Here is a 23,992-nt window from a genome sequence, read left to right as displayed (position 1 = left end):
GGAGGGAGAGGGACGCTCAGGGAGGGGACAGGAAGGTGTGGGTCCTTTGGTGTGGTCACTGGGGGGGGATGGGCATGGGGGGTTGCCAGGTAGGTAAAAAGGAGGGAATGGGGTTGGAGGTGTAACTAACACAGCCATTCTCTCTGTCCCTCTCTCTACAGCGGGACGGGTTCCAGGGTCTACTGATTGAATATCTGCCATCCATCGTCATCACAACTGTCAACCTGTTCACCCCTCCCCTGTTCCAGCTGCTTGTCACCTGGGAAAGGTACAGCACCGCCACTGAAATCAAGCTCACCCTTCTCAGGTAAGGGGGAATCAGCCCACAGCCCCGCCAGTTCCTCTCTGAGCCCATCCCCTGTCCAGCCGTGCTAGGCCTCGTTCGCCAGTAGCATAACCCATCCAGCCAAAGTAAAGCCTGAACACCTGCCTGCTCAGAACTTGCCTGAAACTGAGCCTGTCTGCCTAATTCTTGCACCAGACTCCTGACCCTGACCCCTCTCCTCCCCAGGTGTGTGTTTCTGAAGCTGGCTAGCCTCGGTGTCCTCCTGTACTCCCTGTGGAACCAGATCACCTGTCAAGGATACCCTGAGACCGACCCGCGATGCAAGCACTGTGGGTACAACTACCAACAGTACCAGGTACAGCCGCTTTGGCTCCCTCACCTCACCTCCCTCCCATCCATCTCCTCAACACAGTGATGTCACTCTACAGGACGTGCCCGGAGTACTGAGTATAGTAACCGGCAGGGGCCCCAGCGAGAGCTGTAGGACCCAGGGAAACGGGCATGGTTGTCTAAACCTGGAGTCACAGGTTAACAGGGTGGTGAAGAAAGCATTTGGCATGGTGGCCTTCATCAGTCAGAGCACTGAGTACATATCGGGAAGGAGAGAGCTGGATATTGTGTACGGGGAACAGAGGGAGATAGAAACAAAGAAAACCTACAACACAATACAGGCCCTTTGGCCCACAATGCTGTGCCGAACATGTACTTACTTTTAAAATTACCTAGGCTTACCCATAGCCCCCTACTTTTCTGAGCTCCATGTACCTGTCCAGGAGTCTCTTAAAAGACCCTTTTGTATCCACCTCCACCACCGTCGCCGGCAGCCCATTCCACGCACTCACTGGCTGTGTTAGTTACACCTCCAACCCCATTCCCTGTGTAAAAAAACTTACCCCTGGCGTCCTCTCTGTTGTACTTCCAAGCACCTTAAAACTGTGCCCTCTCATGTTAGCCATTTCAGCCCCGGGAAAAAACCTCTGACTATCCACAAAATCAATGCCTCAATCAATATCATCATCTTATACACCTATCAGGTCAACTCTGATACTCTTGCTCAAAGGAGAAAAGACCAAGTGCACTCAACCAATTCTCATAAGGCATGCTCCCCAATCCAGGCAACATCCTTGTAAATCTCCTCTGCTCCCTTTCTACAGTTTCCACATCCTTCCTGTAGTGAGGTGACCAGAACTGAGCACAGTACTCCAAGTGGGGTCTGACCAGGGTCCTATACAGCTGCAACGTTACCTCTTGGCCCTTTAGCATGTCCTCATTGTGTATGAGGAAAGGAGGGAGACGGACGTTGTGTACGGGGAATGGAGGGAGACAGACGTTGTGTACAGGGAATGGAGGGAGATGGACATTGTGTACGGGGAACGGAGGGAGATGGACATTGTGTATGGGGAACGGAGGGAGATTGACATTGTGTACGGGGAATGGAGGGAGATTGACATTGTGTACGGGGAATGGAGGGAGATGGATATTGTGTACAGGGAATGGAGGGAGACGGACATTGTGTACGGGGAATGGAGGGAGATGGACATTGTGTACGGGGAATGGAGGGAGATGGGCCGAAGTGCCTGTTCCTTTGCTGTACTGTTCTGTGTTCTAGAGAGGAGAGAATGTGAAATTGCTGTTGTTGCCGTTTGACTAGCCTTTGACAACTGGCTGCTGTTGCTCAATGCAACATTTTTTTTAGTTGGGAAGGAGAACAGCCCAGCTTCTCTTGTCAAATTGCTCCAAATTTGAACAAAACCTTTTAGAACATTGTCATCCCTCAAGGGTTAAAATCGATACCTGTACCCACCTGGAAGCCTGAGAAAAGTTTATTCAGTTCTTTTATGTTGTGTAAATCCAAACAAAAGCCTATTTGTAAAAAGAACTCTGAGCTCGGTTACTCGTGTGCTCATATGACATGATTATGTGATGACCTAAGCCATTCATGCACTTTTGCATCATGCCCCAAATGAATGATTTAAACAAATAATGCTTAATCAAATTTACAATGTTACTGAAATATTCAATAAACAACTCTCCTCCCTGCTTTGCTATAGATTGAATAGAGTCATATAAAAGAACAGCACAGAACAGGCCCTTCAGCCCATCTAGTCAGTGCCAAACCATTCAAACTGCATCCCCCATTGCCTGCACCAGGCCCGTTGCCCTCCATACCCCTACCATCCACATGCCTATCCAAACTTTTCTTAAACATTGAGGTTGCACTCACATGCACCACTTGTGCTGGCAAATCATTCAAGTCAAGTCAAGTCAAGTCACTTTTATTGTCACTTCGACCATAACTGCTGGTACAGTGCATAGTAAAAATGAGACAATGTTTTTCAGGACCATGGTGTTACATGACACAGTACAAAAAACTAGACTGAACTACGTAATAAAAAAAAACAACACAGAGAAAGCTACACTGGACTACAGACCTACACAGCACTGCATAAAGTGCACAAAGACAGTGCAGCCATTACAATAAATAATAAACAGGACAGTAGGGCAAGGTGTCAGTCCAGGCTTCGGGTATTGAGGAGTCTGATGGCTTGGGGGAAGAAACTGTTACATAGTCTGGTCGTGAGAGCCCGAATGCTTCGGTGCCTTTTCCCAGACGGCAGGAGGGAGAAGAGATTGCATGAGGGGTGCGTGGGGTCCTTCATAATGCTGTTTCCTTTGCGGATGCAGCGCGTAGTGTAAATGTCCGTGATGACAGGAAGAGAGACCCCGATGATCTTCTCAGCTGACCTCACAATCCGCTGCAGGGTCTTGCGATCCGAGATGGTGCAATTTCTGAGCCAGGCAGTGATGCAGCTGCTCAGGATGCTCTCGGTACAACGCCTGTGGAATGTGATGAGGGTGGGAGATGGACTTTCCTCAGCCTTTGCAAAAAAGTAGACGCTGCTGGGTTTTCTTTGCTATGGAGCTGGTATTGAGGGACCAGGTGAGATTCTCCGTCAGGTGAACACCAAGAAATTTGGTGCTCTTTATGATCTCTATCGAGGAGCCGTCGATTTTCAGTGGGGAGTGGTCACTCCGTGCCCTCCTGAAGTCAACAACCATCTCTTTTGTTCACATTAAGAGACGGGTTGTTGGCTCTGCACCAGTCCGTTAGCCGCTGCACCTCCTCTCTGTAAGCTGACTCATCATTCTCGCTGATGAGACCCACCACGGTCCTGTCATCGGCGAACTTGATGATGTGGTTCGAGCTGTGTGTTGCAGCACAGTCGTGGGCCAGCAGAGTGAACAGCAGTGGACTGAGCATGCAACCCTGGGGAGCCCCCACGCTCAGTGTGTTGGTGTTGGAAATCCTGATCCGGACTGAGGTCTCCCAGTCAGGAAGTCTAGGATCCAATTGCAGAGGGAGGTGTTCAAGGCCCAGTAGGCTCAGCTTTCCAATCAGTTTCTGAGGAATGATTGTGTTGAATGCTGAACTGAAGTCTATGAACAGCATCCGAATGTATGTGTCTTTTTTGTTCAGGTGGGTGAGGGCCAGGTGGAGGGTGGTGACAATGGTGTCATCTGTTGAGTGGTTGGGATGGTATGCAAACTGCAGGGGGTCCAGTGAGGGGGGCAGCAGGGTCTTGATATGCCTCATGACCAGCCTCTCGAAACACTTCATGATGATGGATGTGAGTGTAATGGGATGGTAGTCATTTAGGCAGGACACTGAAGACTTCTTCGGCACGGGGACGATGGTGGTGGCCTTGAAGCACGTTGGAATGGTGGTGCTGCTCAGGGACTCTTCAACACTGTTACGACCCTTTGAGTGAAGAAGTTCCCCCTCATGTTCCAGTTAAATTTCTCACCCTTAACTCGTGACCTTTGGAAGCACCCAACCTCAGTGGAAAAAGCCTGCTTGCATTTACTCTTATCTGTACCCCTCATCATTTTGTGTACCTCTGCCTCCTCTCAATCTTCTACTTTCCTATCCTAACCTTTTCAATCTTTCCTTCTAACTCAGGTCCTCCAGACCCAGCAACATCCTTGTAAATTTTCTCTGTACTCTTTCAGCTTTGTTTACACATTTCTTTTAGGTAGGTGACCAGAATATTCCAATAGGCCTCACCAACATCTTGTACAACTTCAACATACATATGCATTGCCAATAAAATGTATTCACCCCCTCCCCCCCCAGAAGTTTTCATGTTTTATTGTTTTACAACACTGAATCACAGTGGATGTAATCTGGGTTTTTTTGACACCTATTGTGTCAAAGTGAAAAGTGATCTCTACAAAGTGATCTAAGTTAATTACAATTACAAAACACAAAATAATTGATTGTTCACCCCAAGTCAGTATTTAGTAGATGCACCTTTGGCAGCAATTACAGCCCTGAGTCTGTGTAGATAGGTCTCGATCAGCTTTGCACATCTGGACACTGCAATTTTTCCCCATTCTTCTTTACAAAACTGCTCAAGCTCTCTGATTACATGGGGATCGTGCATGAAACGTTTTTTTTCAGGTCCAACTTCAAATTCTCAATTGGATTGAGGACTGGACTCTGACTTGGCCACTCCAGGACATTAACTTTGTTGTCTCTGAGGTATTCCTGTGTAGTTTTGGCTTTATGCTTGGGGTCTTTGTCTGGAAAATAAATCTTCTCCCAAGTCGTAGTTCTTTTGCAAGCTGCATCAGGTTTTCCTCCAGGAAATCCTCCTGTATATTTCGACCTTCACAAGCCTTCCAGGGCCTGCTGCATCACGGTAGGGATGGTGAGTTTATTCTGTTGGCCAAAAAGTTCAGTCTTCATTTCATCAGACCATAGAACATTCTTCCAGCTGACTTCAGAGTCTCCCACATGCCTTCTGGCAAACTCTAGCTGAGATTTCATAAGAATTTTTTTCAACAGTGTCTTTCTCTTTGCCACTCTCCCATAAAGCCGTGACTGGTGAAGCACCCGGGCAACAATTGTTGTTTGCTTATCTCTCCCATCTTAGCCACTGAAGTTTGTAACTCCTCCAGAGTTGTCATAGGCCTCTTGGTGGCCTCCCTCACTGGTCCCCTTCCTGCACGGTCACTTTTTGAGGACGACCTGCTCTGGGCAGATTTACAGCTGTGCCTTTTTCTTTCCATTCCTTGACTTAACTGTACTCCGACGGATATTCATTGACTTGGAATATCTATCTCCTGACTTGTGCTTTTCACAGAGTTGCTTGGAGTGTTCTTTTGACTTCATGGTGTAGTTTTTGCAAGGATACTGACTCACCAGCAGTTGGACCTCCCAGATTCCACACAATCATTTGGGTCTCTTATCTAAGAAAAGGTGTATTGACATTGGAGAGGGTCCAGACAACATTCATGAGAATGATCCCAGGAATGAAAGGGTTAACATATGAGGAACACTTGATGGCTCTGAGAGCTTAGAAGAATGAGGGGGGGATCTCATTGAAAATTATCAAATGTTGAAAGGCCTTGATAGAGTGGATGGGGAGACAGTGTTTCCTGTGATGGGAAGAGAGTCCAGGACCAGAAGGCACATAGAGGGACGTCCATTTAGAACAGAGATGGAGAAGAATTTCTTTAGCCAGAGGGCGGTGAATCTGTGGAATTCATTGCCACTGACGGCTGTGGAGGCCGAGTCATTGGGTATATTTAGGAGAGGTTGCCAGGTTCTGATTTGTCCGTTTCTGGGGAGAAGGCTGGAGAATGGTGTTGAGAGGGATAATAAATCTGGTGGAACAGATTCGATGGCCTGAATGGCCCAATTCTGTCCTATGGTCTCATAGTGACCTTGGGGTCCCAGGCTTGATCAGTCTGAGTGATGGCACAATGCTGACACACACCAGACTGACCTCCCACACTCGTACTCGCTGCCACTGCCACAGGGTTGCCGCTCTGCTCAGTGGCCCAACCACCAGACCAGGAGGATGCCAAAACCTGAGATTTCACCCCCATTTGATGAGTAACTCTCAGAATTAGGTTCAGTGTGCATTTTGAAATTTGTTGATTTTCAGTACAATACTTAATTAAAAAATAACCGTAAATTACAATTAAAAATATACAAAAAATTCCAAGCAACATACTCAAAATGCTGGAGGAATGCCAGACAGCAGCTATCAACGGTTTCGGCCTGAAACGACGACTGTACCCATTTCCATAGATGCTGTCTGTCCTGCTGAGTTTCTCCAGCATTTTGTGTGTGTTGTTTGGATTTCCAGCATCTGCAGATTTTCTCTTGTCAAAATTTTAAATTTAACTAAGTCATCCATTCTGATGGTGGAGAGGATGAAGCTGTTCCTACAATGTTGAGTGTGTATCTTCAGGCTCCTCCCTAATGGCTGCAGTGAGAAGGATGGGTGATGGGGGTCCTTAATGACAGATGCTGCCTCTTTAAGGCGTCACCTTTAGAAGATGTCCGTGATGCTGGGAGGTGAGTGCCCATCATGGAGCTGGCTGAGTTTACAACTTTCTGCAGCTGTTGCTGATCTTGTGCCGTGCTCTCTCCCCTCCCCCCCCCAATGCCGGACGTTGATGCAGCCAGTTAGAATGCTCTCCATGGTACGTCTGTAGAAATTTGCAAGTATCTTTGCTGACATACCAAGTGTCCTCAAACTCTGAATGAAACTCTCCTCTCTGTCTCTCTTCTCATTCCCTGTCGCCCCATCAGTGCTGGGAGACAAAGGTGGGACAGGAGATGTACAAGTTGGTGATTTTTGACTTCCTCATCGCCCTGTCTGTCATCATCTTTGTGGATTTCCCTCGCAAGTAAGTACCGCACACCATGAATAGCATGAAGACACTGCTCTGTGGAGCCAAGGACCCTGGGGATGGGGGAGGGAGCTCTGATCCCAACTCAGTGAGGGTGTATGGCATTCCTGGATGGGTGGGCAAGAATCTGGGTGAAATGGGGTTTGGACCCCTGAATGATGGATTTCAATCCTGGAAGGAGGGAGGAAGACTGCTTAGGGTATCGGTGAAAGCATTTGATGTTTCTGGGTGGGCGTGCGAGAGTCCTGGTGGTCCAGCTGAGTGGTTGGACTTGATGAGAGGATGAATGGGTGAGAATCTGATTCAGTTCTGTGTCTTGGTGGTAGAGTATATTGTTCCCAGATGGGCAAGTTTCCCAGTGAGACAAATCAGTGTCTTGATGAGGGCATTTGGCATTCCTGGATGGGCAGGCAAGAGTTAGAGCGGGGCAGATTTGAGTCTTGGTGGGAGGGATTGGGGGTCCCAGTGAGACTGGTCAGGTGTGGCATTCCTGTGTGGACAGGTAAGAGTCTCAGATAATTCAGTGGGAGGGGTTGTGCACTGCTGGAAGAGTGCCCTGATGAGACTGACCTTAGTGAGATTGTTGAATGTCTTGGTGAGGTTGTGTGGTGTCCAGGTGACAGTCCCAGTGGGATGGTTCAGAGTCTGGCGAAAGTGGTTGGAGGTCTCGATATGGAGAGGGGAGCATCCCAGTGGGACTAAACAATGCTTTAGGAGGGGGATGGCATTCCTGGAAGTGCAGAGTGTTGATGAGGTTTTGCAAGCTTGGACAGACATGAGAGTGCCCTGGTAGGCAGTTTAGTGGAGCCCCAGTGAGACAGACAATGCCTCGATGAGAGGATATGTGATGGCTAACGGGCAGTGAGTACTGGTGAGTGTCTCAGCGAGGGGGTATGGCTAACAGTATGGACGAGAGTTGGTTGCTGAGCTTCTTTCTTGATTGATCAGTGTCAGTCTCAGTGGGGTGTTTTGAGAGTTCTGTGACCCCGCCCAGCCTCATACCTTCCCTTTGCCCAGCAGGATGCTAGTGGAGTTCTCGGGTCTGGGGCTGATACGGCGCTGGGGTGCACAGGAATTCACGGTACCACAGAACGTACTGGATCTGGTGTACGGACAGGCACTCTGCTGGTCTGGGACCATATACTCCCCCCTCCTGCCCCTCCTGCACACCTGCAAACTGATCATCCTCTTTCAGCTGAAGAAGGTGAGTGTGCCCCTGCATTCAGAGGGGGGGGTGGGAGGGTGGTGAGGGGATACAGACTGGGGGGGGGCGAGGGGATACAGACTGAGGGGGGCGAGGGGATACAGACTGAGGGGGGCGAGGGGATACAGACTGGGGGGGGGGCGAGGGGATACAGACTGAGGGGGGCGAGGGGATACAGACTGAGGGGGGCGAGGGGATACAGACTGGGGGGGGCGAGGGGATACAGACTGAGGGGGGCGAGGGGATACAGACTGAGGGGGCTGAGGGGATACAGATGGGGAGGGGGCTGAGGGGATACAGACGGGGAGGGGGCTGAGGAGGGGTGAGGGAATACAGACAGGGGGTTGAGGGGATACGGGATAGTGAGGGGATACAGTCTGAGGGGGGTGAGGGATACAGACAGAGGGGGTTGAGGGGATACAGTCTGAGGGTACAGACTACAAGGGGTTGAGACGGGGATACAGAGAGACTGAGGGAGGGTGAGACAGGGATACAGATGGGTTTGGACAGTGATAAGAGTCCATGGGGAGTGGTGCTGAGATCTCTGTCCCCACCCCTGACGATATCTGCTCTTTCACAGCTCACCCTGTTCACGAATTGTCAGCCCGACAAACGCATTTTCCGATCGAGCAGTGCCGTCGCCTTCTTCCTCTTCGTGCTGGCAATGGGCTTCCTGATCTCGCTTGTACCTCTGATCTACACGCTCACCTCGTGAGTCCCCTCTACAGAGGGAGGGTGAGGGAACTGAGCTGGGTGGAGGAAAGTGCAGGGAGGGAGACCATAAAATATAGGAGCAGAATTAGTTGCTTTTTTCATCATGGCTAGTTTATCATCCCTCCTCTATCTTGACTAATCCTGAACCTGTCAATATCCCTTTTAAGTATCCCCAATGGCCTGGCCTCCATAGGCCTCTGTGCCAATGAATTCTACCTTCGGTCTGAAGAAACCCTCCTCATCTTCATTCTAAACTGACGTATTGAAGTTCCAAAGTAAATTTCAACATACATTGAATGTTAGAGAATGTATAATTATACAGCCTGAGATCTGTCTGCTTTTCGGCAGCCACAAAGCAAGAAAGCTGAAAGAATCCAATTTACGAAAATAAAATAGAGACCAACCCGCAATTTGGAGATAAAGGGGAAGAAAACATGTGGACAGTGGAAGCAAATAACAACAGTCCGAAAAAACACCCCTTTGATCCGATCCTTTGGAATTTTCTTTCCATTTAGAAAATAGTCAACTCTTTCATTTCTTCTACCAAAGCGGATGACCATACACTTCCCGATTCTGTATTCCATCTGCCGCTTTTTGCCCATTCTAACTTCTTCTGTAGTCTCTCTCCACGTCCTCAAAAGCACCTGCACCTCCACCTATCTTCTCTGCAAACTTTACAACAAAGCTATCCAAAACATTGACATATAAAATATAAACACTGCCCCCTGTGGAACACCACTAGTCACCGGCAGCCAGCGAGAAAAGGCCATCGAAGAAAGGGAGTAGTGGCCACTGGGGTTCTTGTTCTCTCCTTGCCTGCCTCCTCTCTCACCCTGTTGATGGAGAAGAAGCAGATGGAAGGAGGAAGAGGAAAAAGAAGAGGGAGGTGAGGATGGCAAAGGAGTGGAAACTCAAGGTGATCAGGTCAGTTAAGTGTTACTGATTGCTTTGTAATTTTCTCTCTCCCCCACCCCAGGATATCTCCCTCAAGAGCCTGTGGCCCATTCCGCCACCTTCTCACCATCTGGGATGTGGTTCCGGGGGCGGTGAATCACCTTCCTGACGTCCCTCGCTCCTTCCTGCACTTCCTGGGATCCCTCGCTTTCCTCATTCCCCTCTTCGCCCTGTCCAGGTGAGTGGGCAGAGGAGAGAGGTTCCCTTGCCCAGTGAGTGAGGGATCACAGACTCTTAATTAGGGTGAGGGTGTACAAGGCAGCGTCAGCAGTGATGGTATCATCAACAGTGAAGATACTTATCAGAATTTACAGGGGGATCGATCAGCTGGGGAAGTGGGCCAAGGAATAGCAAATGCAGATTAATTTGGATCAGCGCGAGTGGTTGTGTTTCGGGAAGCCAAACAAGGACACGAGTTTCAGAGGTAGACAGGGACCCTGGTGAGTGTTGGGGGTTGGGGTACAAGGACATGGTTCCCTGAAAGTGGAGTCTCAGGTAGACAGGGCAGTGAAGAAGGTGTTTACCACTCTGACCTTCATCAATAAGGGCACAGAGTACAGGAGTTGGGACATTATGTGCCGTTGTACAAGACGTTGGTGAGACCACACTCGAGTATTGTGTTCAGTTCTGATCGCCCTGCTGCAGGAAAGATGCCATTGAGCTGGGAAGAGTGCAGAGGAGATTTACGAGGATGTTACCGGGATTCAAGGGACTGAGTTATGGAGAGAGATTGGACGGGTTGGGACTTTATTCCTTGGAGTGTAGGAGATTGAGGGGTGACCTTACAGAGGTGTATAAAACCACGAGGGGCACTGGTAGGGTGAATGTGCATAGACATTTTCCCCAGGGCTGGGCAATCAAGAGTGGGAGGGAGATTTAATAGGGACCCGAGGGGCAACTTTTTCACCCAGAGGGTGGTCCGTCTATGGAACGAGCTGCCAGAGGAATTGGTTGAGGCAGGAACACTAACGACGTTTAAAAGGTACATGGATAGGAAAGGTTTAGAACGGGTTCCCAATCTGGGGTCCACAGCACCCCCCCCCACCCCAGTTAATAGCATTGGGATGGCTCAGATGGGGAAGTGGGTCTGCAGATACTGGATGGGCCAAGGTCATGTTCCTGACGGACTCTTTGTCCCTCTCCCTCAGCATTGTCCTGCTTTTTCTGGTGGTCCGAGATGTAGGCTACAAGCGCACCATCGCCCAGCTGAAAGTCCAACTTCGACAGGTGAGGGTGCAGTGGGGTGGGGGGGGGGGTTTCTGATCAGGGGATGGAGGTGGGGATTTTTGTGTGTGGCTCCTGGGGGTGGGGTGCAGAACAGGAGTGGGAGGTGGGGATTTGTGTGTGGCTCCTGGGGGTGGGGTGCAGAACAGGAGTGGGAGGTGGGGATTTGTGTGTGGCTCCTGGGGGTGGGGTGCAGAACAGGAGTGGGAGGTGGGGATTTGTGTGTGGGTCCTGGGGGTGGGGTGCAGAACAGGAGTGGGAGGTGGGGATTTGTGTGTGGCTCCTAGGGGTGGGGTGCAGAACAGGAGTGGGAGGTGGGGATTTGTGTGTGGCTCCTGGGGGTGGGGGGAAGTGGATCGGGATTGACGGGTGGGTGGATAGGGAGTGTGGATTGGGTACTTGTGTGTGGGCCCTGGGGTGGGGTTTATGTGTGGATCCTTGGGGGGGGGGGCAGATTGGGAGTGGGTCTGGTGGGGGTGGTGGATTTTTTGATCCTGGGGTAGGGGTGCAGATCGGGAGTGGGTCCTAGGGGTGGGAAGATGGATGGCAGATCTGAAACTGACAGACTCCCCGTCTCGCCCACAGGGGGGGCGCGACAAGCAATTCCTGCTGCAGAAAATTGCTGCCCTCAGCCATCCTCACTCATGATTCCGTGGAAGAGGACTGTTAAGGATTGGCGTGATTTCTCCAGTTGGGAGTAGCACTGTACTTTGAGCAATCAAACCCTTCCCTCCATTGTTATGTCATCCGTATGCTTATCTAAATGTATCCTACCCTTGGGAAGGACGTCCCACACCCACCACTTCTCTGTGTATAAAACCTATCTTTGACATTCCCCTGCCCCCTATACCTTCCTCCAATCATCTTAAAATTTTACCCCCTTGAATTTGCAATTTCCACTCTGGGGAAAAGTCTCTGGACTGTCCACTCAACCTGAGCCTCTTATCATCTTGTACACTTCTATCTCATGGTCCTTCACTCCAGAGAAAAGCCTTAGCTCACTATCCGCATAAAGCAATACTCTAATCCGGGCAGCATTCTGGTAAATCTCCTCTGCACCCTCTCTGAAATTCCCACATCCTATAATCTGGCCTGAAGGTGTCTAACCAGGGTTTTATAGAACTGCAATGTTATCTCACAGTTCTTGAACTCAATCCTTGACTAACGAAGGCCAACACCCTATTTGCCTTCTTGACCACTCTATGCCAAAAATGCTGCCACTAACCTTGTACTCTGCAAATTTGACCTTCCGAAGTGAATCATTTCACTCTTGCAGGTTGAACTCCATCTGCACTACATCTTGTCGATGTCCTGTTGTAATCCTGAGCACCAACTGTTGCAACCGTCCGTATTAACCACAAGATCACCACCCTGACACAGCCACATTGCCCTGATTTTAAACACTATCTGATCGCTCCTAACCTGAGATTACATGATTACATAATGTAGGTGAGACAGCCACAGAATCTATGGTCACCTGAAGTTGATGAAGTTAAGAATGCACAGTATGATAAATACTGCAATCAGATAGAACACTGCAAAGTGTTTCTGGGCACAAAGAATAGAAAAGGGACATAAATATTTTTGACACTGCCTATGTGGGCAGCTCCCTTTCCCACTTGCAGAGTGCAGAGCCCCTGGACCTGGTGTGTATGGATTTCCTGTCCATAGAACCCGATGCCAGCAACACGGCAAATGTCATGGACCACTACACCAGGCACTTTCTACCAAGGACCAGAGGGCTTCCACAGTGGCCAAAGTGTTATGGGAGAAGTGTGTAGTTAATTATGGGCTTCCCAGGTGGATAGTGATCAGGGACAGGATTTCGAGAGCAGGCTCATCCTGCATGATTGGAGTGAAGAAGTTGAGGACCAACCCCTATCATCTGCAGGGTGATCCCCAGCCCGAGAGGTTTAATCAGACCTTGCTAGACATGCTCGGGACCCTGGAGAAGGTGGAGTCCACATATTGGACATCTGGTTCATTGTTTCAACTGTACCCAAAATGAAGATACTGGCCATATTATCTGATGTTTGAGCATGAGGCAAGGTTGCCCATTGACCTTTGTTTTGGAACTGACAAGGGTGACTTACCATCAAAGACATCTGAAGTAAGCGTCTGATATGAGAAGGGAGCTGATAAAAGCTTATGAATTAGCTGAGGTTGCAGCTGCCAAGCAGAATCAAGGAAATAAGAGGTATGATGAAAAAGTGAGGTTCTCCCAACTCCTGCTGGGAGACTGAGTCCTCATAGAGAATTTGGGGCTCCCTGGGAAGCATAAGTTGGTTGACTGCTGGGCAGCTACGCCCTATGTAGTGAAGAGTCAGGTGCCCAACGTACCAGTTTTCCGGGTGAAACCAGAGGATGGGAATGAGCCTGGCAAGATTCTCTGCCTCTGCGACAAGAGGTACAGGTTGACCCAGAGCCAGACCTGGACTCTGCGGTGACATGGGACGACTGCAGGGTCCACAGCAGGAGAGATCAGGTCGGCCCCCGCTCCTGAGAGGGATACTGATTTGGAGAATGAGGTCCTAGATGTGTGGTATACGCCACCTTTCGCTAACTCCCCATTGATTGAGGAAGAGACTCCCGGCCCTTCTCCCATTGGGACAGGTGAGGTGTGTGGGCAGCCTGGGTTGCAGCGGGACCTTGCAAGGGGTGAAGTGGGGATTGGCCATGGGACAGAGGGGTCTAATTTGCAGGTGGGCACGAGTGATAGGCTGGGGGAGGCCTTACCAGGTAAACCAGAAGTATCCCCAGTAGTGTTGGAACATGAAGAGGTAGCTGTGGGGGAACGGAGGTCTCAGAGAATTAGGAGACCACCAGATAGGCACTGAGGGAACATGTTTTGCAGGAAGTGTTGGCGTGAGGACATGACTAAATTTGGTGGGGAGAGAGTGTTATGCCTTGGGAAAGGTTTCACTGCTAATGTAATGGTTTCTCTGTAGCAGCAGTGTTTGGGTTAATACTAGAGATAACAGAGGCTTTGGAATATGCGCAGTCCAATGAGGGGAGTGTGTCCGAGAGTGAGGGATTCGTGGGTTTTTGTTTGGTGGAAGATGGAGAGAGAAGGCGGCAGGACAGAGAGGTCGTAACCTGCAGGACGGAGAGGACTTGGAATGTGGTTGGGAGACACCGATGCCCGGGGGAAATAACGAACCATGAGCTCCAACGTGTGTATTAGACTATTTCATTAAAATGTTTACTATCCCTTTAGTCAAATTAGGAAATATAAAGCTCAATCATTTAAATGCATATGATGTTCTGTTTGTTGTTTCCTTGTACTGATTTGTAACAGATGAAAACATCATGCAGCATCCACACAAACGAGATTTCACAAGTTTGGTGGGCCAGAGAGTGTCTTTCCCTAGACTAACACTGCTGGCCAAACCTGGGGGTTACAGAGTAATCAGTTTGGAAGACTGTAATGTCTAATACCAGTGGGTATGCATTTAAGATGAGGGAGAGAGTTGAAAGATAATGTGTGGGATTTTCCAGAGCTTTTTTACACAGAAGGGTGGGTGTCTGGAATGTGATATCGGGTGGTGGTGGAGGCTGACAATAGTGTTTCAGAGGCGCTGAAGACAGACACATGGAAATGCACGAAGATGGACATTGTGCACGGGGAACGGAGGGGGATGGACATTGTGTACAGGGAATGGAGGGAGATGGACATTGTGTACGGAGAAACGGAGGGGGATGGACATTGTGTACGGGGAACGGAGGGAGATGGACATTGTGTACGGGGAACGGAGGGAGACGGACATTGTGTACGGGGAATGGAGGGAGATGGACATTGTATATGAGGGAACGGAGGGAGATGGACATTGTGAACGGGAAACGGAGGGAGATGGACATTGTGAACGGGAAACGGAGGGAGACGGACATTGTGTACGGGGAATGGAGGGAGACGGACATTGTGTACGGGGATCGGAGGGAGATGGACATTGTGTACGGGGAACGGAGAGAGATGGACGTTGTGTACGGGGAACGGAGAGAGATGGACGTTGTGTACGGGGAACGGAGGGAGATGGACATTGTGTACGGGGAACGGAGGGAGATGGACATTGTGTACGGGGAATGGGGGGAGATGGACATTGTGTACGGGGAACGGAGAGAGATGGACGTTGTGTACGGGGAATGGAGGGAGATGGACATTGTGTACGGGGAATGGAGGGAGATGGACATTGTGTACTGGGAATGGAGGGGGATGGACATTGTGTACGGGGAACGGAGAGAGATGGACGTTGTGTACGGGGAATGGAGGGAGATGGACATTGTGTACGGGGAATGGAGGGAGATGGACATTGTGTACAGGGAATGGAGGGGGATGGACATTGTGTACGGGGAAAGGAGGGAGATGGACATTGTGTACGGGGAATGGAGGGAGGCTATTTGAGGGCTCCAATTAAAGGTCCTATGCTGGCAGTATCCTGCTGGACACCTTCTGCACCCTAGAGTTGTCAATGCCCTGGTTCCGACTGCAGTAGATCCTACCGGGCATGCGGAGTGACAACCCTGGTTCCGACAGCACAAGGTCCTCCAAACCCGACGGGCCTACTGCACATCCGGGCCGAGGTCCTGCCAAGCAGGAGCAGGGGGCTGTGTGAGGACCTCCGAGACACGGGAGGCGCTGCTTGAACTCCCAGCGCCGGATTCCAGAACGGAATTGAATGCGCATGCGCACCTCATACAGAGCGGGTCGAGCGGTGGATCACGCTGTGGCCGGAAGCAGCCAATCGGCGGCCCGGAGATGAACATCCTCCCGAAAAAGAGCTGGCATGTCCGTTCCCGGGACAATGTGGAGCGGGTCCGCCGCGATGAGGAAAGGGCGGCAGCTGAGGAGCGAGAGAGCAAGCGGCGGGCGGCGCTGGCCGACCAGGAGGTACTGCCAAAAGGAAACTGGGAGGAGCGGGCAGCGCCACTGCTCGCTGGGAGGATAGGAGGCGTTACGACACCGCCTGGGGAGACTCACCAAATTATAGTCAACATTGGTGTCTGATGTGAGAGTTTGGGGGGAGTTGTTCTCGGTGTCTGACCCTGGTTGTATCTGATGTTACAGTGTAGAGGGAGTTGTCATTCCTACCTGTGGCCATCAACTCCTCCCTCGGAGTGTCAGACACCCTGAGCCAATAGGCTGATCCTGGACTTACTTCCACTTGGCATGATTAACTTATTATTTAATTATTTATGGTTTATATTGCTATATTTCTTCACCATTCTTGGTTGGTGCGGCTGTAACGAAACCCAATTTCCCTCGGGATCAATAAAGTATGTCTGTCTGTCTGTTTCACTCTGTGACTGACCCTGGATGTATCTGATATGACAGTCTGGAAGGAGATTCCCTCTATCTGTCCCTGGTGTATCTGATGTGATGTGTGGAGAGAAATTCTCTCTCTCTCTCTGACCCCGGGTGTATCTGATGAGACGGTGTGGAAGCAGATTCTGTGTCTCACCCCTGCTGGGCTGTATCTGATGTAGTGGTGTAGAGGGAGATTCACTCTGTGTCTGATGTGAGGGTGAGGAGGGAGATTCTGCGTCTAACATGAGGGTGTGGATGGAGATTCTCTCTGTGTCTGAACCCGGCTGTATCTAATGTGATGGTGTGGAAGGAGATTCTCTCTGCCTGACCCCGGGTGTATCTGATGTGACGGTGTGGAGGGAGATTCTCTCTGTGTCTCACCCCGGCTGTATCTGATGTTGCGGTGTGGAGGGAGATTCTGTCTGTGTCTGTCCCCGGTTGTATCCGATGTGACAGTCTGTTTCTGACCCCCTATGTACCTGATGTGACAGTGTGGAAGGAGATTCTCTCTGAGTCTGACCCCGGCTGGGCTGTATCTGACGTGACGGAGTGGTGGGAGATTCTGTTTCTGACTTCGGCTGTATCTAATGTAGTGGTGTGGAGGGAGATTATCTCTGCATCTGACATGAGGGTGTGGATGGAGATTCTCTCTGATTCAGAACTCGGGTGTATCTGATGTGACGGCGTGGAGGGAATTTCTCTCTGTCTGACCCCAGGTGTATCTGATTTGACGGTGTGGAGGGAATTTCTCTCTGTATCTGACCCCCCGGTGTACCTGATGTGACAGTGTGGAAGAAGATTCTCTCTGTCTGACCCTGGCTGTATCTGCTGTGATGGTGTGGGGGGAGGTTCTCTCTATGTCTGACCCTGGGTGTATCCTATGTGCTGGTGTGCTCTGTCTGACTCTGGGTGTGTCTGATGTGACAGAACTAAAAAGAGATGGAGAGAGCTGGTGTGACCCACCATTTTGTTTTCCAGGCGAGGACGGAGTTTCTGAGGAAGAGGGCGCGTCTCTCCCTCCCTGACGTCCCAACGCATGAGGTTGTGCCCGTCCATCAGAAGCTTAATCTGTTCAGCGATTTAGAGGGGGGCAAAATGGAGAAGGTGGGGAGCAAGGAATACGAGGCTGAGCGAAGGCAGGAGAAGGTGAGTAGACAGGTAGTGAGGGAGCTCAAGGGGCTTCGGGAGACTGTGAGGGAGCTCCCCACTGCGCTGGGCATAGTGAGGGAGCCTCAAGCTCAAGAAGGGTTGTTGAAAGAACTTTGAACTGAGGGATAGTGTGGTGAGGGGGAAAGGCGGAGAATGAGCTTGCACCGGAGATTCACTTTGTAAGGTCTAATTTGAAGATAGGATACACGGTGAACGGCAGGATTCTTAGCATTGGGGAGGATTTGAGGGATCTTGGGATCCACATCCATAGAGGGAAGAGACACAGGTGATGGGAGGTGGATTACTCATGGTGTAGGGGACAGTAAAATGGGAAGGGTGCAGAGTGGCCTCTTCTATTTGTGATTTCATTTTGTCTCTGTCTCCCCCACTTTCCCTATCTCTTTGATCCCTTATTCCTCCCCTACCCTTTCACTTTCTTTTACATTGACACCTGTTCCCTCCACCTACGTCCATCTCCCTCATCCTGTACCCACTCTCCTATCTCCTTCTCCCCTCCATCTGTTCCCCCACTTCCCTCCACTCCACTCTTTTCTCCTCCACCCCTTCATCTGTTTCCACGTCATAACATCCTACCTCCCTGCTCCCTCCGTTTCTCAACCCTTTCCTCCCTGTTTCACCACCTTTTCCACCCTCTACACCTTCCTTTATTTCTTTCACGTTCCCCCTCTTCCCTTTGTCTCACACCGATCTCTCCCTTTCTCCTCCCACTTCATTCCCCTCTCCCAGGAGAGACGGGAGCGTGCTCTGGGCCTGCTGACGTACTTAGGCCAGAGTGCATCAGAGTCACAGACGGCACCACCCTGGTACACACAGCCCCCCAGTCTGCAGGAGGTGACAGACACTGATGTCCGGCTCAAGAGGCGCATGGACCCCCTGCGGGGAATGAAAGAGGGGCTGCGGGGAGGGGCGTCCCGGGAAGTGGGAGGTAGGACGGGGAGGGTGGGGCCAGCCACTGGGCAATCAGGCCTCCGTGCCGAGCGTCTGCGGAGAGAGGAGGCAGAGCGAGCCCGTGCCGAGGCACTGCTGAGAGGCCTGGAGGGAAGGGGGAGGACAGAGGAGCAGGGGGATGAGGGAAGGGCCTTTGCCTACAATTCGCAATTTCATCCTGAGCTCACCCGACAGCACAGGAAGAGACGACGATGAGGGGAAGCAAGAAGAGGAGGCAGATCCCTCTTGAGTAAAACCAGCTCTTTATTCACACCAAACAATAAATCTAACTTTGTTTCAGACTTCAGCATCTTTGTCCCTCATGCTCTCTCCCCACCCTCATACCCCCCCCTTGGGAACAAAATGACCACAAGAATGGGCTCACCTCAATGCTTCCCACAGTAATCTGAGCGAGGAATGGAGGAGTGGTGAAGAGCGGGGGGGGGGGGGGAGTGGGGGATAGAGCAGGTCATAGGGTGCTTTGGGAGAGTAATAATTTTCCATCCCCACTACAGGTTTCAGCTCCAGTAACATCCCCTCCCAATTTGCCCTCAGGGACCAGTTCGCCCTTGCCACTGGGCAGTGGGCACCCTCACCGGGCAGCAGCAGCCCCATTCTGCGGAACCTCGTCCTTCTCCCTCTTCACCTTGAGGAACTCGGCGAGGTTGGAGAAATATTTCTGATTGGCCTCGGCCACTTTCTTCTCAGCTGCCTGTGGGTTCACGATCTCCAGGCCCTGCCGGGGTGGGGGTGGGGGGTCAACCAGTTAGAGGGGAGACACAGTTCGAACACCCTCCCCATACCTGGCCTCACTCTCTCAGTAACACGAGTCCCAGAATATACAGGGAGCCTTCTTCACTTCCCTCAATACTGGGGGTCCCAGGATGTAGGGGACACTCACCTCTCCCCCAGTACTGTTGAGGAGACTCCTCACTCAGACAGGAGTCCCAGAATGTATGGCGATTCTCCTTCACACTCTTCTCCCCAATTGTGGGGGTTAGTTGTATGAAAGCAACTGCCTTCAAATTAGGGATCTCAGGATATCCAGACAGACTCTTCATTCTTCTTCCCAATCTTGCAGGTCCCAGCATGTAGGGGACACTCCCCGATACTGGGGGTCTTGGGACTTACTGGGAGACACATTCGCTCTCACCGCGAATCCTGTGCGTACCAGGATGTATAGAGAAACGATCACCCCTCTCCCTTCACACTAGGGGGTCACATGATACATGGAAAACCCCCATTACCGCAGTAATTTCTAAGGTAGGGACGTGTTTGGCACAACCTTGTGGGCTGAAAGGCCTGTATAATGCTGTAGGTTTTCTAGGTTTCTATTTCTCGCCCTCAACACTGGTGGTCGGGATTTTTAAGAAGACTGCTCAACTTTATTCTACTCTTGGAGCGGATCCCAACATGCACAAGAGACCCCATGCTCTCCTGCACTCCCCAACCCCCAATGGCAGGGGTCAGATTTGAGCATACCTGTAATGGAGTGAAGGCAACGCTGGATGCAGTCCCTGAGGAGCGGTCGCGAATGGTGGACTTCCCTCCGTATACCACACTCTGCTTCTGAAGTGTCCGCTGTGGAATCAGGCAAAGTGAGAATGTATCCCACCCTCCAGACTTACGGATATACGAAGGGATGATAGCAGAGGAGAGAGGAGTAGAGGGAATGAGGGAGATAGAGAAGCCTCCCCTACCTGTAGTGACTTGGAGATCCGCGCTTTGGTTGCCTCATTGACCTGTGCGGCCCGCACCCGGCCACTTCCAGATTTCCCCAGTGTTCCCAGGCTAAATCCCAGATCCTCTTGGTAGGCATCCTCCTCGATCTGTGTCAGGCAGAAGTGGGGTTGTCACAGATGCGGCTTTCTCCCTCCACCATCCACCTCAAATCCACAAACTCTCACCCAAATGGAGTCAACAGGAGAGAAACACACCCTTCTCCCAACTACCTGCACCCGAGCCTCACTTTCAACCTCTAAACCTTTCCTATTTATGTATCTGTCCAAGTCTCTTTTAAATGTTCTTAATGTTCCTGCCTCAACTACTTCCTCTAGTAGCTTGTTCCATAGACAGACCATCCTCTGGGTGAAAAAGTTGTCCATTGGATCCCTTTTAAATCTTTTCCCCTCTCACCTTAAACCTGTGCCCTCTGGTTCTTGATTGCCCAACTCTGGGGAAAAGACTGTCACATTCACCCTATCTATGCCCCTCATGGTTTTATACTCCTCTGTAAGGTCACTCCTCAGTTTCCTATGTTCCAAGGAATAAAGACCCAACCTCTCTGCATAACTCAGTCTTTTGAGCCCCAGTAACATCCTTGTAAATCTCCTCTGCACTCTTCCCAGCTCAATGGCAGCTTTCCTACAGCAGGGCAATCAGAACAACACAATACTCCAAGTGTGTCCTCACCAACATCTTGTACAATTGCAACTTAACGCCCCAACTCCCGTACTCAGTGCCTTGACTGATGAAGACCAGCGTGCTAAACTCCTTCACTTGCTCTGTCTACCTGTGATTCCACTTTCAAGGGAACCATGTCCCTGTACCCCGGGGTCCCTCTGATCTACAACACTCCCTAGGGACTCTGCCATTCACTGTGAAAGTCCTATTCTGGTTTGTCTTCCCAAAACACAACACCTCACACAGATCCTGAATTAAACTGCATCTGCCATTCATCAGTCCACCTTCCTCCACAGTGGATTGCAATTTCCCCCTGTAATATTGTTTGTCTTCATCCTCGACAATACCGACTATTTTTCCACATTCCCAAGGCTGACTAACTGTAGGAAGCTGACCACATCCCAGAAGCAGTCACACTCCATCTGTAGCAAATCTGTGTGCAAGTCTCACCTCGCCAAAACACATGCGGTTTGCCTGCTTTCGGATTTCAGTCAGACCCAAGCGCTCCTTCATCTTACGATACCTGAGAGGTGATTGGGGGCAAGAATGAGGTGAGTTACTGATGGTCAAATCCCAAAAAGCAACTAAATGATGTATGGTGTTCCCAGTGTTGGTCTGCCCCAGGGATACGGAGATGGGAACTATGCACGGTGTTCCCAGTGTTGGTCTGCCCCAGGGATACGGAGATGGGAACTACGCACGGTGTTCCCAGTGTTGGTCTGCCCCAGGGATACGGAGATGGGAACTATGCACGGTGTTCCCAGTGTTGGTCTGCCCCAGGGATATGGAGATGGGAACTGCATGGTGCTCCTGGTGTGGGTCTGACCCAGGGATATGGAGATGGGAATTGTGTTCAGTGTTCCTGGTGTGAGAGACGGGAACCCGTGCATGGTCGGGCCCAGAGATATAGAGACAGGAACTACTCATGGTCATTCCCAAGGAGATCACACATACACACAGTGGGACAGGGCTACTCTCACCTGCGCCCTCCCCTCTTCTTCCGTTGACCATCAAGAGGGGCGGGAAGTGGTTTAACTTGCTTCACTGGAGGGGGTTCTTGCCACTTGTCGAATTTCCTCTCAATCTCCTCCTTCAGGTCATAGCCCACCTGCAGGAGGAATGGGTGGGAAGGTCAGACAGGGAAAGATATACCATTGATCCTTAAAGTGGCCGCACAGGTAGACAGGGCAGGAAGGAATATGACATGGAGGGATTGTCTACGGAGTCTCTGTGGGTAGAGGTTAGGAACAGGAAGGGGTCAACAACTTTACTGGATGTTTTTTTTATAGGCTGCCCAATAGTATCAGAGATATCGAGGAGCAGATAGGGAAACAGATCCTGGAAAGGTGTAATAATAACAAAAGTTGTCATGATGGGAGATTTTAATTTCCCAAATGTTGATTAGCATCTCCCTAGAGCAAGGGGTTTAGATGGGGTGGCGTTCGTTAGGTGTGTTTAGGAAGGTTTCTTGACAGAATATGTAGATAAGCCTACAAGAAGAGAGGCTGTACTTGATCTGGTATTGGGAAATTAACTTGGTCAGGTGTCAGATCTCTCAGTGGGAGAGCATTTTGGAGAGAATGATCATAATTCTATCACCTTTACAACAGCATTGGAGCGGGATAGGAACAGACCAGTTAGAAAAGCATTTAATTGAAGTAAGGGGAAATTAGAAGCTTAAATTGGGAACAGATGTTCTCAGAGAAAAGTACGGAAGAAATGTGGCAAATGTTCAGGGGGTATTTGTGTGGATTTCTGCATAGGTATGTTCCAATGAGACAGGGAAGTTATGGTAGGGTACATGAAGAGTAGTGTACAAAGCTTGTAATAAATTTAGTCAAGAAAAGCTTACAAAAGGTTCGGAGAGCTAGGTAATGTTAGAGATCTAGAAGATAATAAGGCTAACAGGAAGAAGCTTAAGGAGGAAATTAGAGAGCCAGAAGGGGCCATGAAAAGTCTTTGGCGGGCAGGATTAAGAAAAACCCCAAGGCATTCTACAAGTATGCAAAGAGCAAGAGGATAAGACATCAAAGAATAGGACCTATCAAGTGTGAGAGTGGGAAAGTGTATATGGAACTGGAGGAAATAGCAGAGGTACTCTAAGAATACACGAATGAATCTGCAGATGATGGAAGTAAATAAAAACACAAAATGCTGGCAGAACTCAGCAGGCCAGACAGCATCTATGGGAGGATGTAGTAACATCGTTTCAGGCCAAAACCCTTCATCAGGAGTGAAGTAACATGGGATGGTCGAGGGAGGATAAGAAGTGGGGGGAGGGATGAAGTAGAGAGCTGGGAAGTGATAGGCTGGAGGGAAATGGGCTAGGAGGGAGGTGCAGAATTATGGGAAATAAGAGAAAGAAAGGTAGGGCTAGGGGGAGATCAAAGTGAGGGGGGAAAAGAGAAAGAGAACCAGACTAAAATTATAGATAGGGATGGGCTAAGGGGGGGGGGGGGGGCAGGGGTATCAATGGAGGTCTGTGAGTCAAATGTTCATGCCGGCAGGTAGAATCTACCGTCAAGATGATGCCACACGCAGGGTGATGGAGCAATACCTTATCTCCCACCTAGGTAGCCTCCTACCTGCTGGCATGAACATTTAACTCACAGATCTCCGTTGCTACCCTTACCCCATCCCTATCTGTAATTTTAATCTGGTTCTCTTTCTCTCTTTTCCCCCCCTCACTATAATCTCCCCCCAGCCCTACCTTTCTCTCTTTTATTTCCCATAATTCTAGCCCATTTCCCTCCAGCCTAACACTTCCCAGCTCTCTACTTCATCTCCCCTCGACCATCCCATGTTACTTCAGTCCTGATGAAGGGTTTCAGCCAGGAACGTCGTCACTACCTCCTCCCATAGATGTTGTCTGGCCTGCTGATATTCTGCCAGCATTTTGTGTTTTTACTTAAAGAATACTTCAGTACAGTATTCGCTATGGAAAAGGATCTTGGTGATTGTAGTGGTGACTTCAGTGGACTGAAAAGCTTGAGCATGTAGATATTAAGAAAGAGGAAGTGCTGGAGCTTTTGGAAAGCATCAAGTTGGATAAGTCTCCGGGACCAGATGAGATGTACCTCAGGCTACTGTGGGAGGCGAG

The 23,992-nt window shown here is 50.2% G+C and overlaps 3 protein-coding genes across 4 annotated transcripts in view; 2 read left to right on the top strand and 1 right to left on the bottom strand.

Annotated features, from left to right (window-relative positions):
- The window catches only part of tmc4 (transmembrane channel-like 4), a 32,578-nt gene extending 18,233 nt beyond the window's left edge, over nucleotides 1-14,345 (top strand). Inside the window, exons 9-16 of the mRNA XM_059957565.1 lie at nucleotides 162-307; nucleotides 512-641; nucleotides 6,894-6,991; nucleotides 8,015-8,198; nucleotides 8,779-8,909; nucleotides 9,889-10,044; nucleotides 11,015-11,093; nucleotides 11,676-14,345. Coding sequence (XP_059813548.1) covers nucleotides 162-307; nucleotides 512-641; nucleotides 6,894-6,991; nucleotides 8,015-8,198; nucleotides 8,779-8,909; nucleotides 9,889-10,044; nucleotides 11,015-11,093; nucleotides 11,676-11,738 — 987 coding nt within the window. The 3' untranslated portion in view covers nucleotides 11,739-14,345. The remainder of the gene's footprint in view (nucleotides 1-161; nucleotides 308-511; nucleotides 642-6,893; nucleotides 6,992-8,014; nucleotides 8,199-8,778; nucleotides 8,910-9,888; nucleotides 10,045-11,014; nucleotides 11,094-11,675) is intronic.
- Nucleotides 14,346-15,702: 1,357 nt separating this feature from the next.
- On the top strand, nucleotides 15,703-18,791 carry leng1 (leukocyte receptor cluster (LRC) member 1). Its single transcript, XM_059957570.1, has 3 exons — nucleotides 15,703-15,975; nucleotides 17,371-17,538; nucleotides 18,289-18,791. The coding sequence occupies exons 1-3, from the start codon at nucleotides 15,844-15,846 to the stop codon at nucleotides 18,703-18,705; spliced, it is 717 nt and encodes a 238-aa protein (XP_059813553.1). The 5' UTR covers nucleotides 15,703-15,843; the 3' UTR covers nucleotides 18,706-18,791.
- Nucleotides 18,736-23,992, bottom strand: part of prpf31 (PRP31 pre-mRNA processing factor 31 homolog (yeast)) — a 27,152-nt gene continuing 21,895 nt past the window's right edge. For both annotated transcript variants that reach the window (XM_059957566.1, XM_059957567.1), the window contains exons 10-14: nucleotides 21,873-22,000; nucleotides 21,343-21,415; nucleotides 20,190-20,318; nucleotides 19,972-20,070; nucleotides 18,736-19,225 (exon numbers count right to left, since the gene is read on the bottom strand). In XM_059957566.1, the coding sequence (XP_059813549.1) occupies nucleotides 19,082-19,225; nucleotides 19,972-20,070; nucleotides 20,190-20,318; nucleotides 21,343-21,415; nucleotides 21,873-22,000 (573 nt within the window). In that variant the 3' untranslated portion in view covers nucleotides 18,736-19,081. The remainder of the gene's footprint in view (nucleotides 19,226-19,971; nucleotides 20,071-20,189; nucleotides 20,319-21,342; nucleotides 21,416-21,872; nucleotides 22,001-23,992) is intronic.

Source organism: Hypanus sabinus (assembly GCF_030144855.1).
Source record: "Hypanus sabinus isolate sHypSab1 chromosome 24 unlocalized genomic scaffold, sHypSab1.hap1 SUPER_24_unloc_2, whole genome shotgun sequence".
In the NCBI taxonomy this organism is placed as follows: Eukaryota; Metazoa; Chordata; class Chondrichthyes; order Myliobatiformes; family Dasyatidae; genus Hypanus; species Hypanus sabinus.
This window is presented reverse-complemented; position numbering and strand designations above follow the sequence as displayed.

What these genes read in the sequence shown, in the direction of transcription:
- leng1 (XM_059957570.1), top strand. Translation starts at nt 15,844, where the DNA reads ATGAACATCCTCCCGAAAAAGAGCTGGCATGTCCGTTCCCGGGACAAT. An exon ending in CGGCGCTGGCCGACCAGGAG is followed by an intron (nt 15,976 to 17,370) that starts GTACTGCCAAAA and finishes TTTGTTTTCCAG; the next exon opens with GCGAGGACGGAGTTTCTGAG. An exon ending in CTGAGCGAAGGCAGGAGAAG is followed by an intron (nt 17,539 to 18,288) that starts GTGAGTAGACAG and finishes CCCCTCTCCCAG; the next exon opens with GAGAGACGGGAGCGTGCTCT.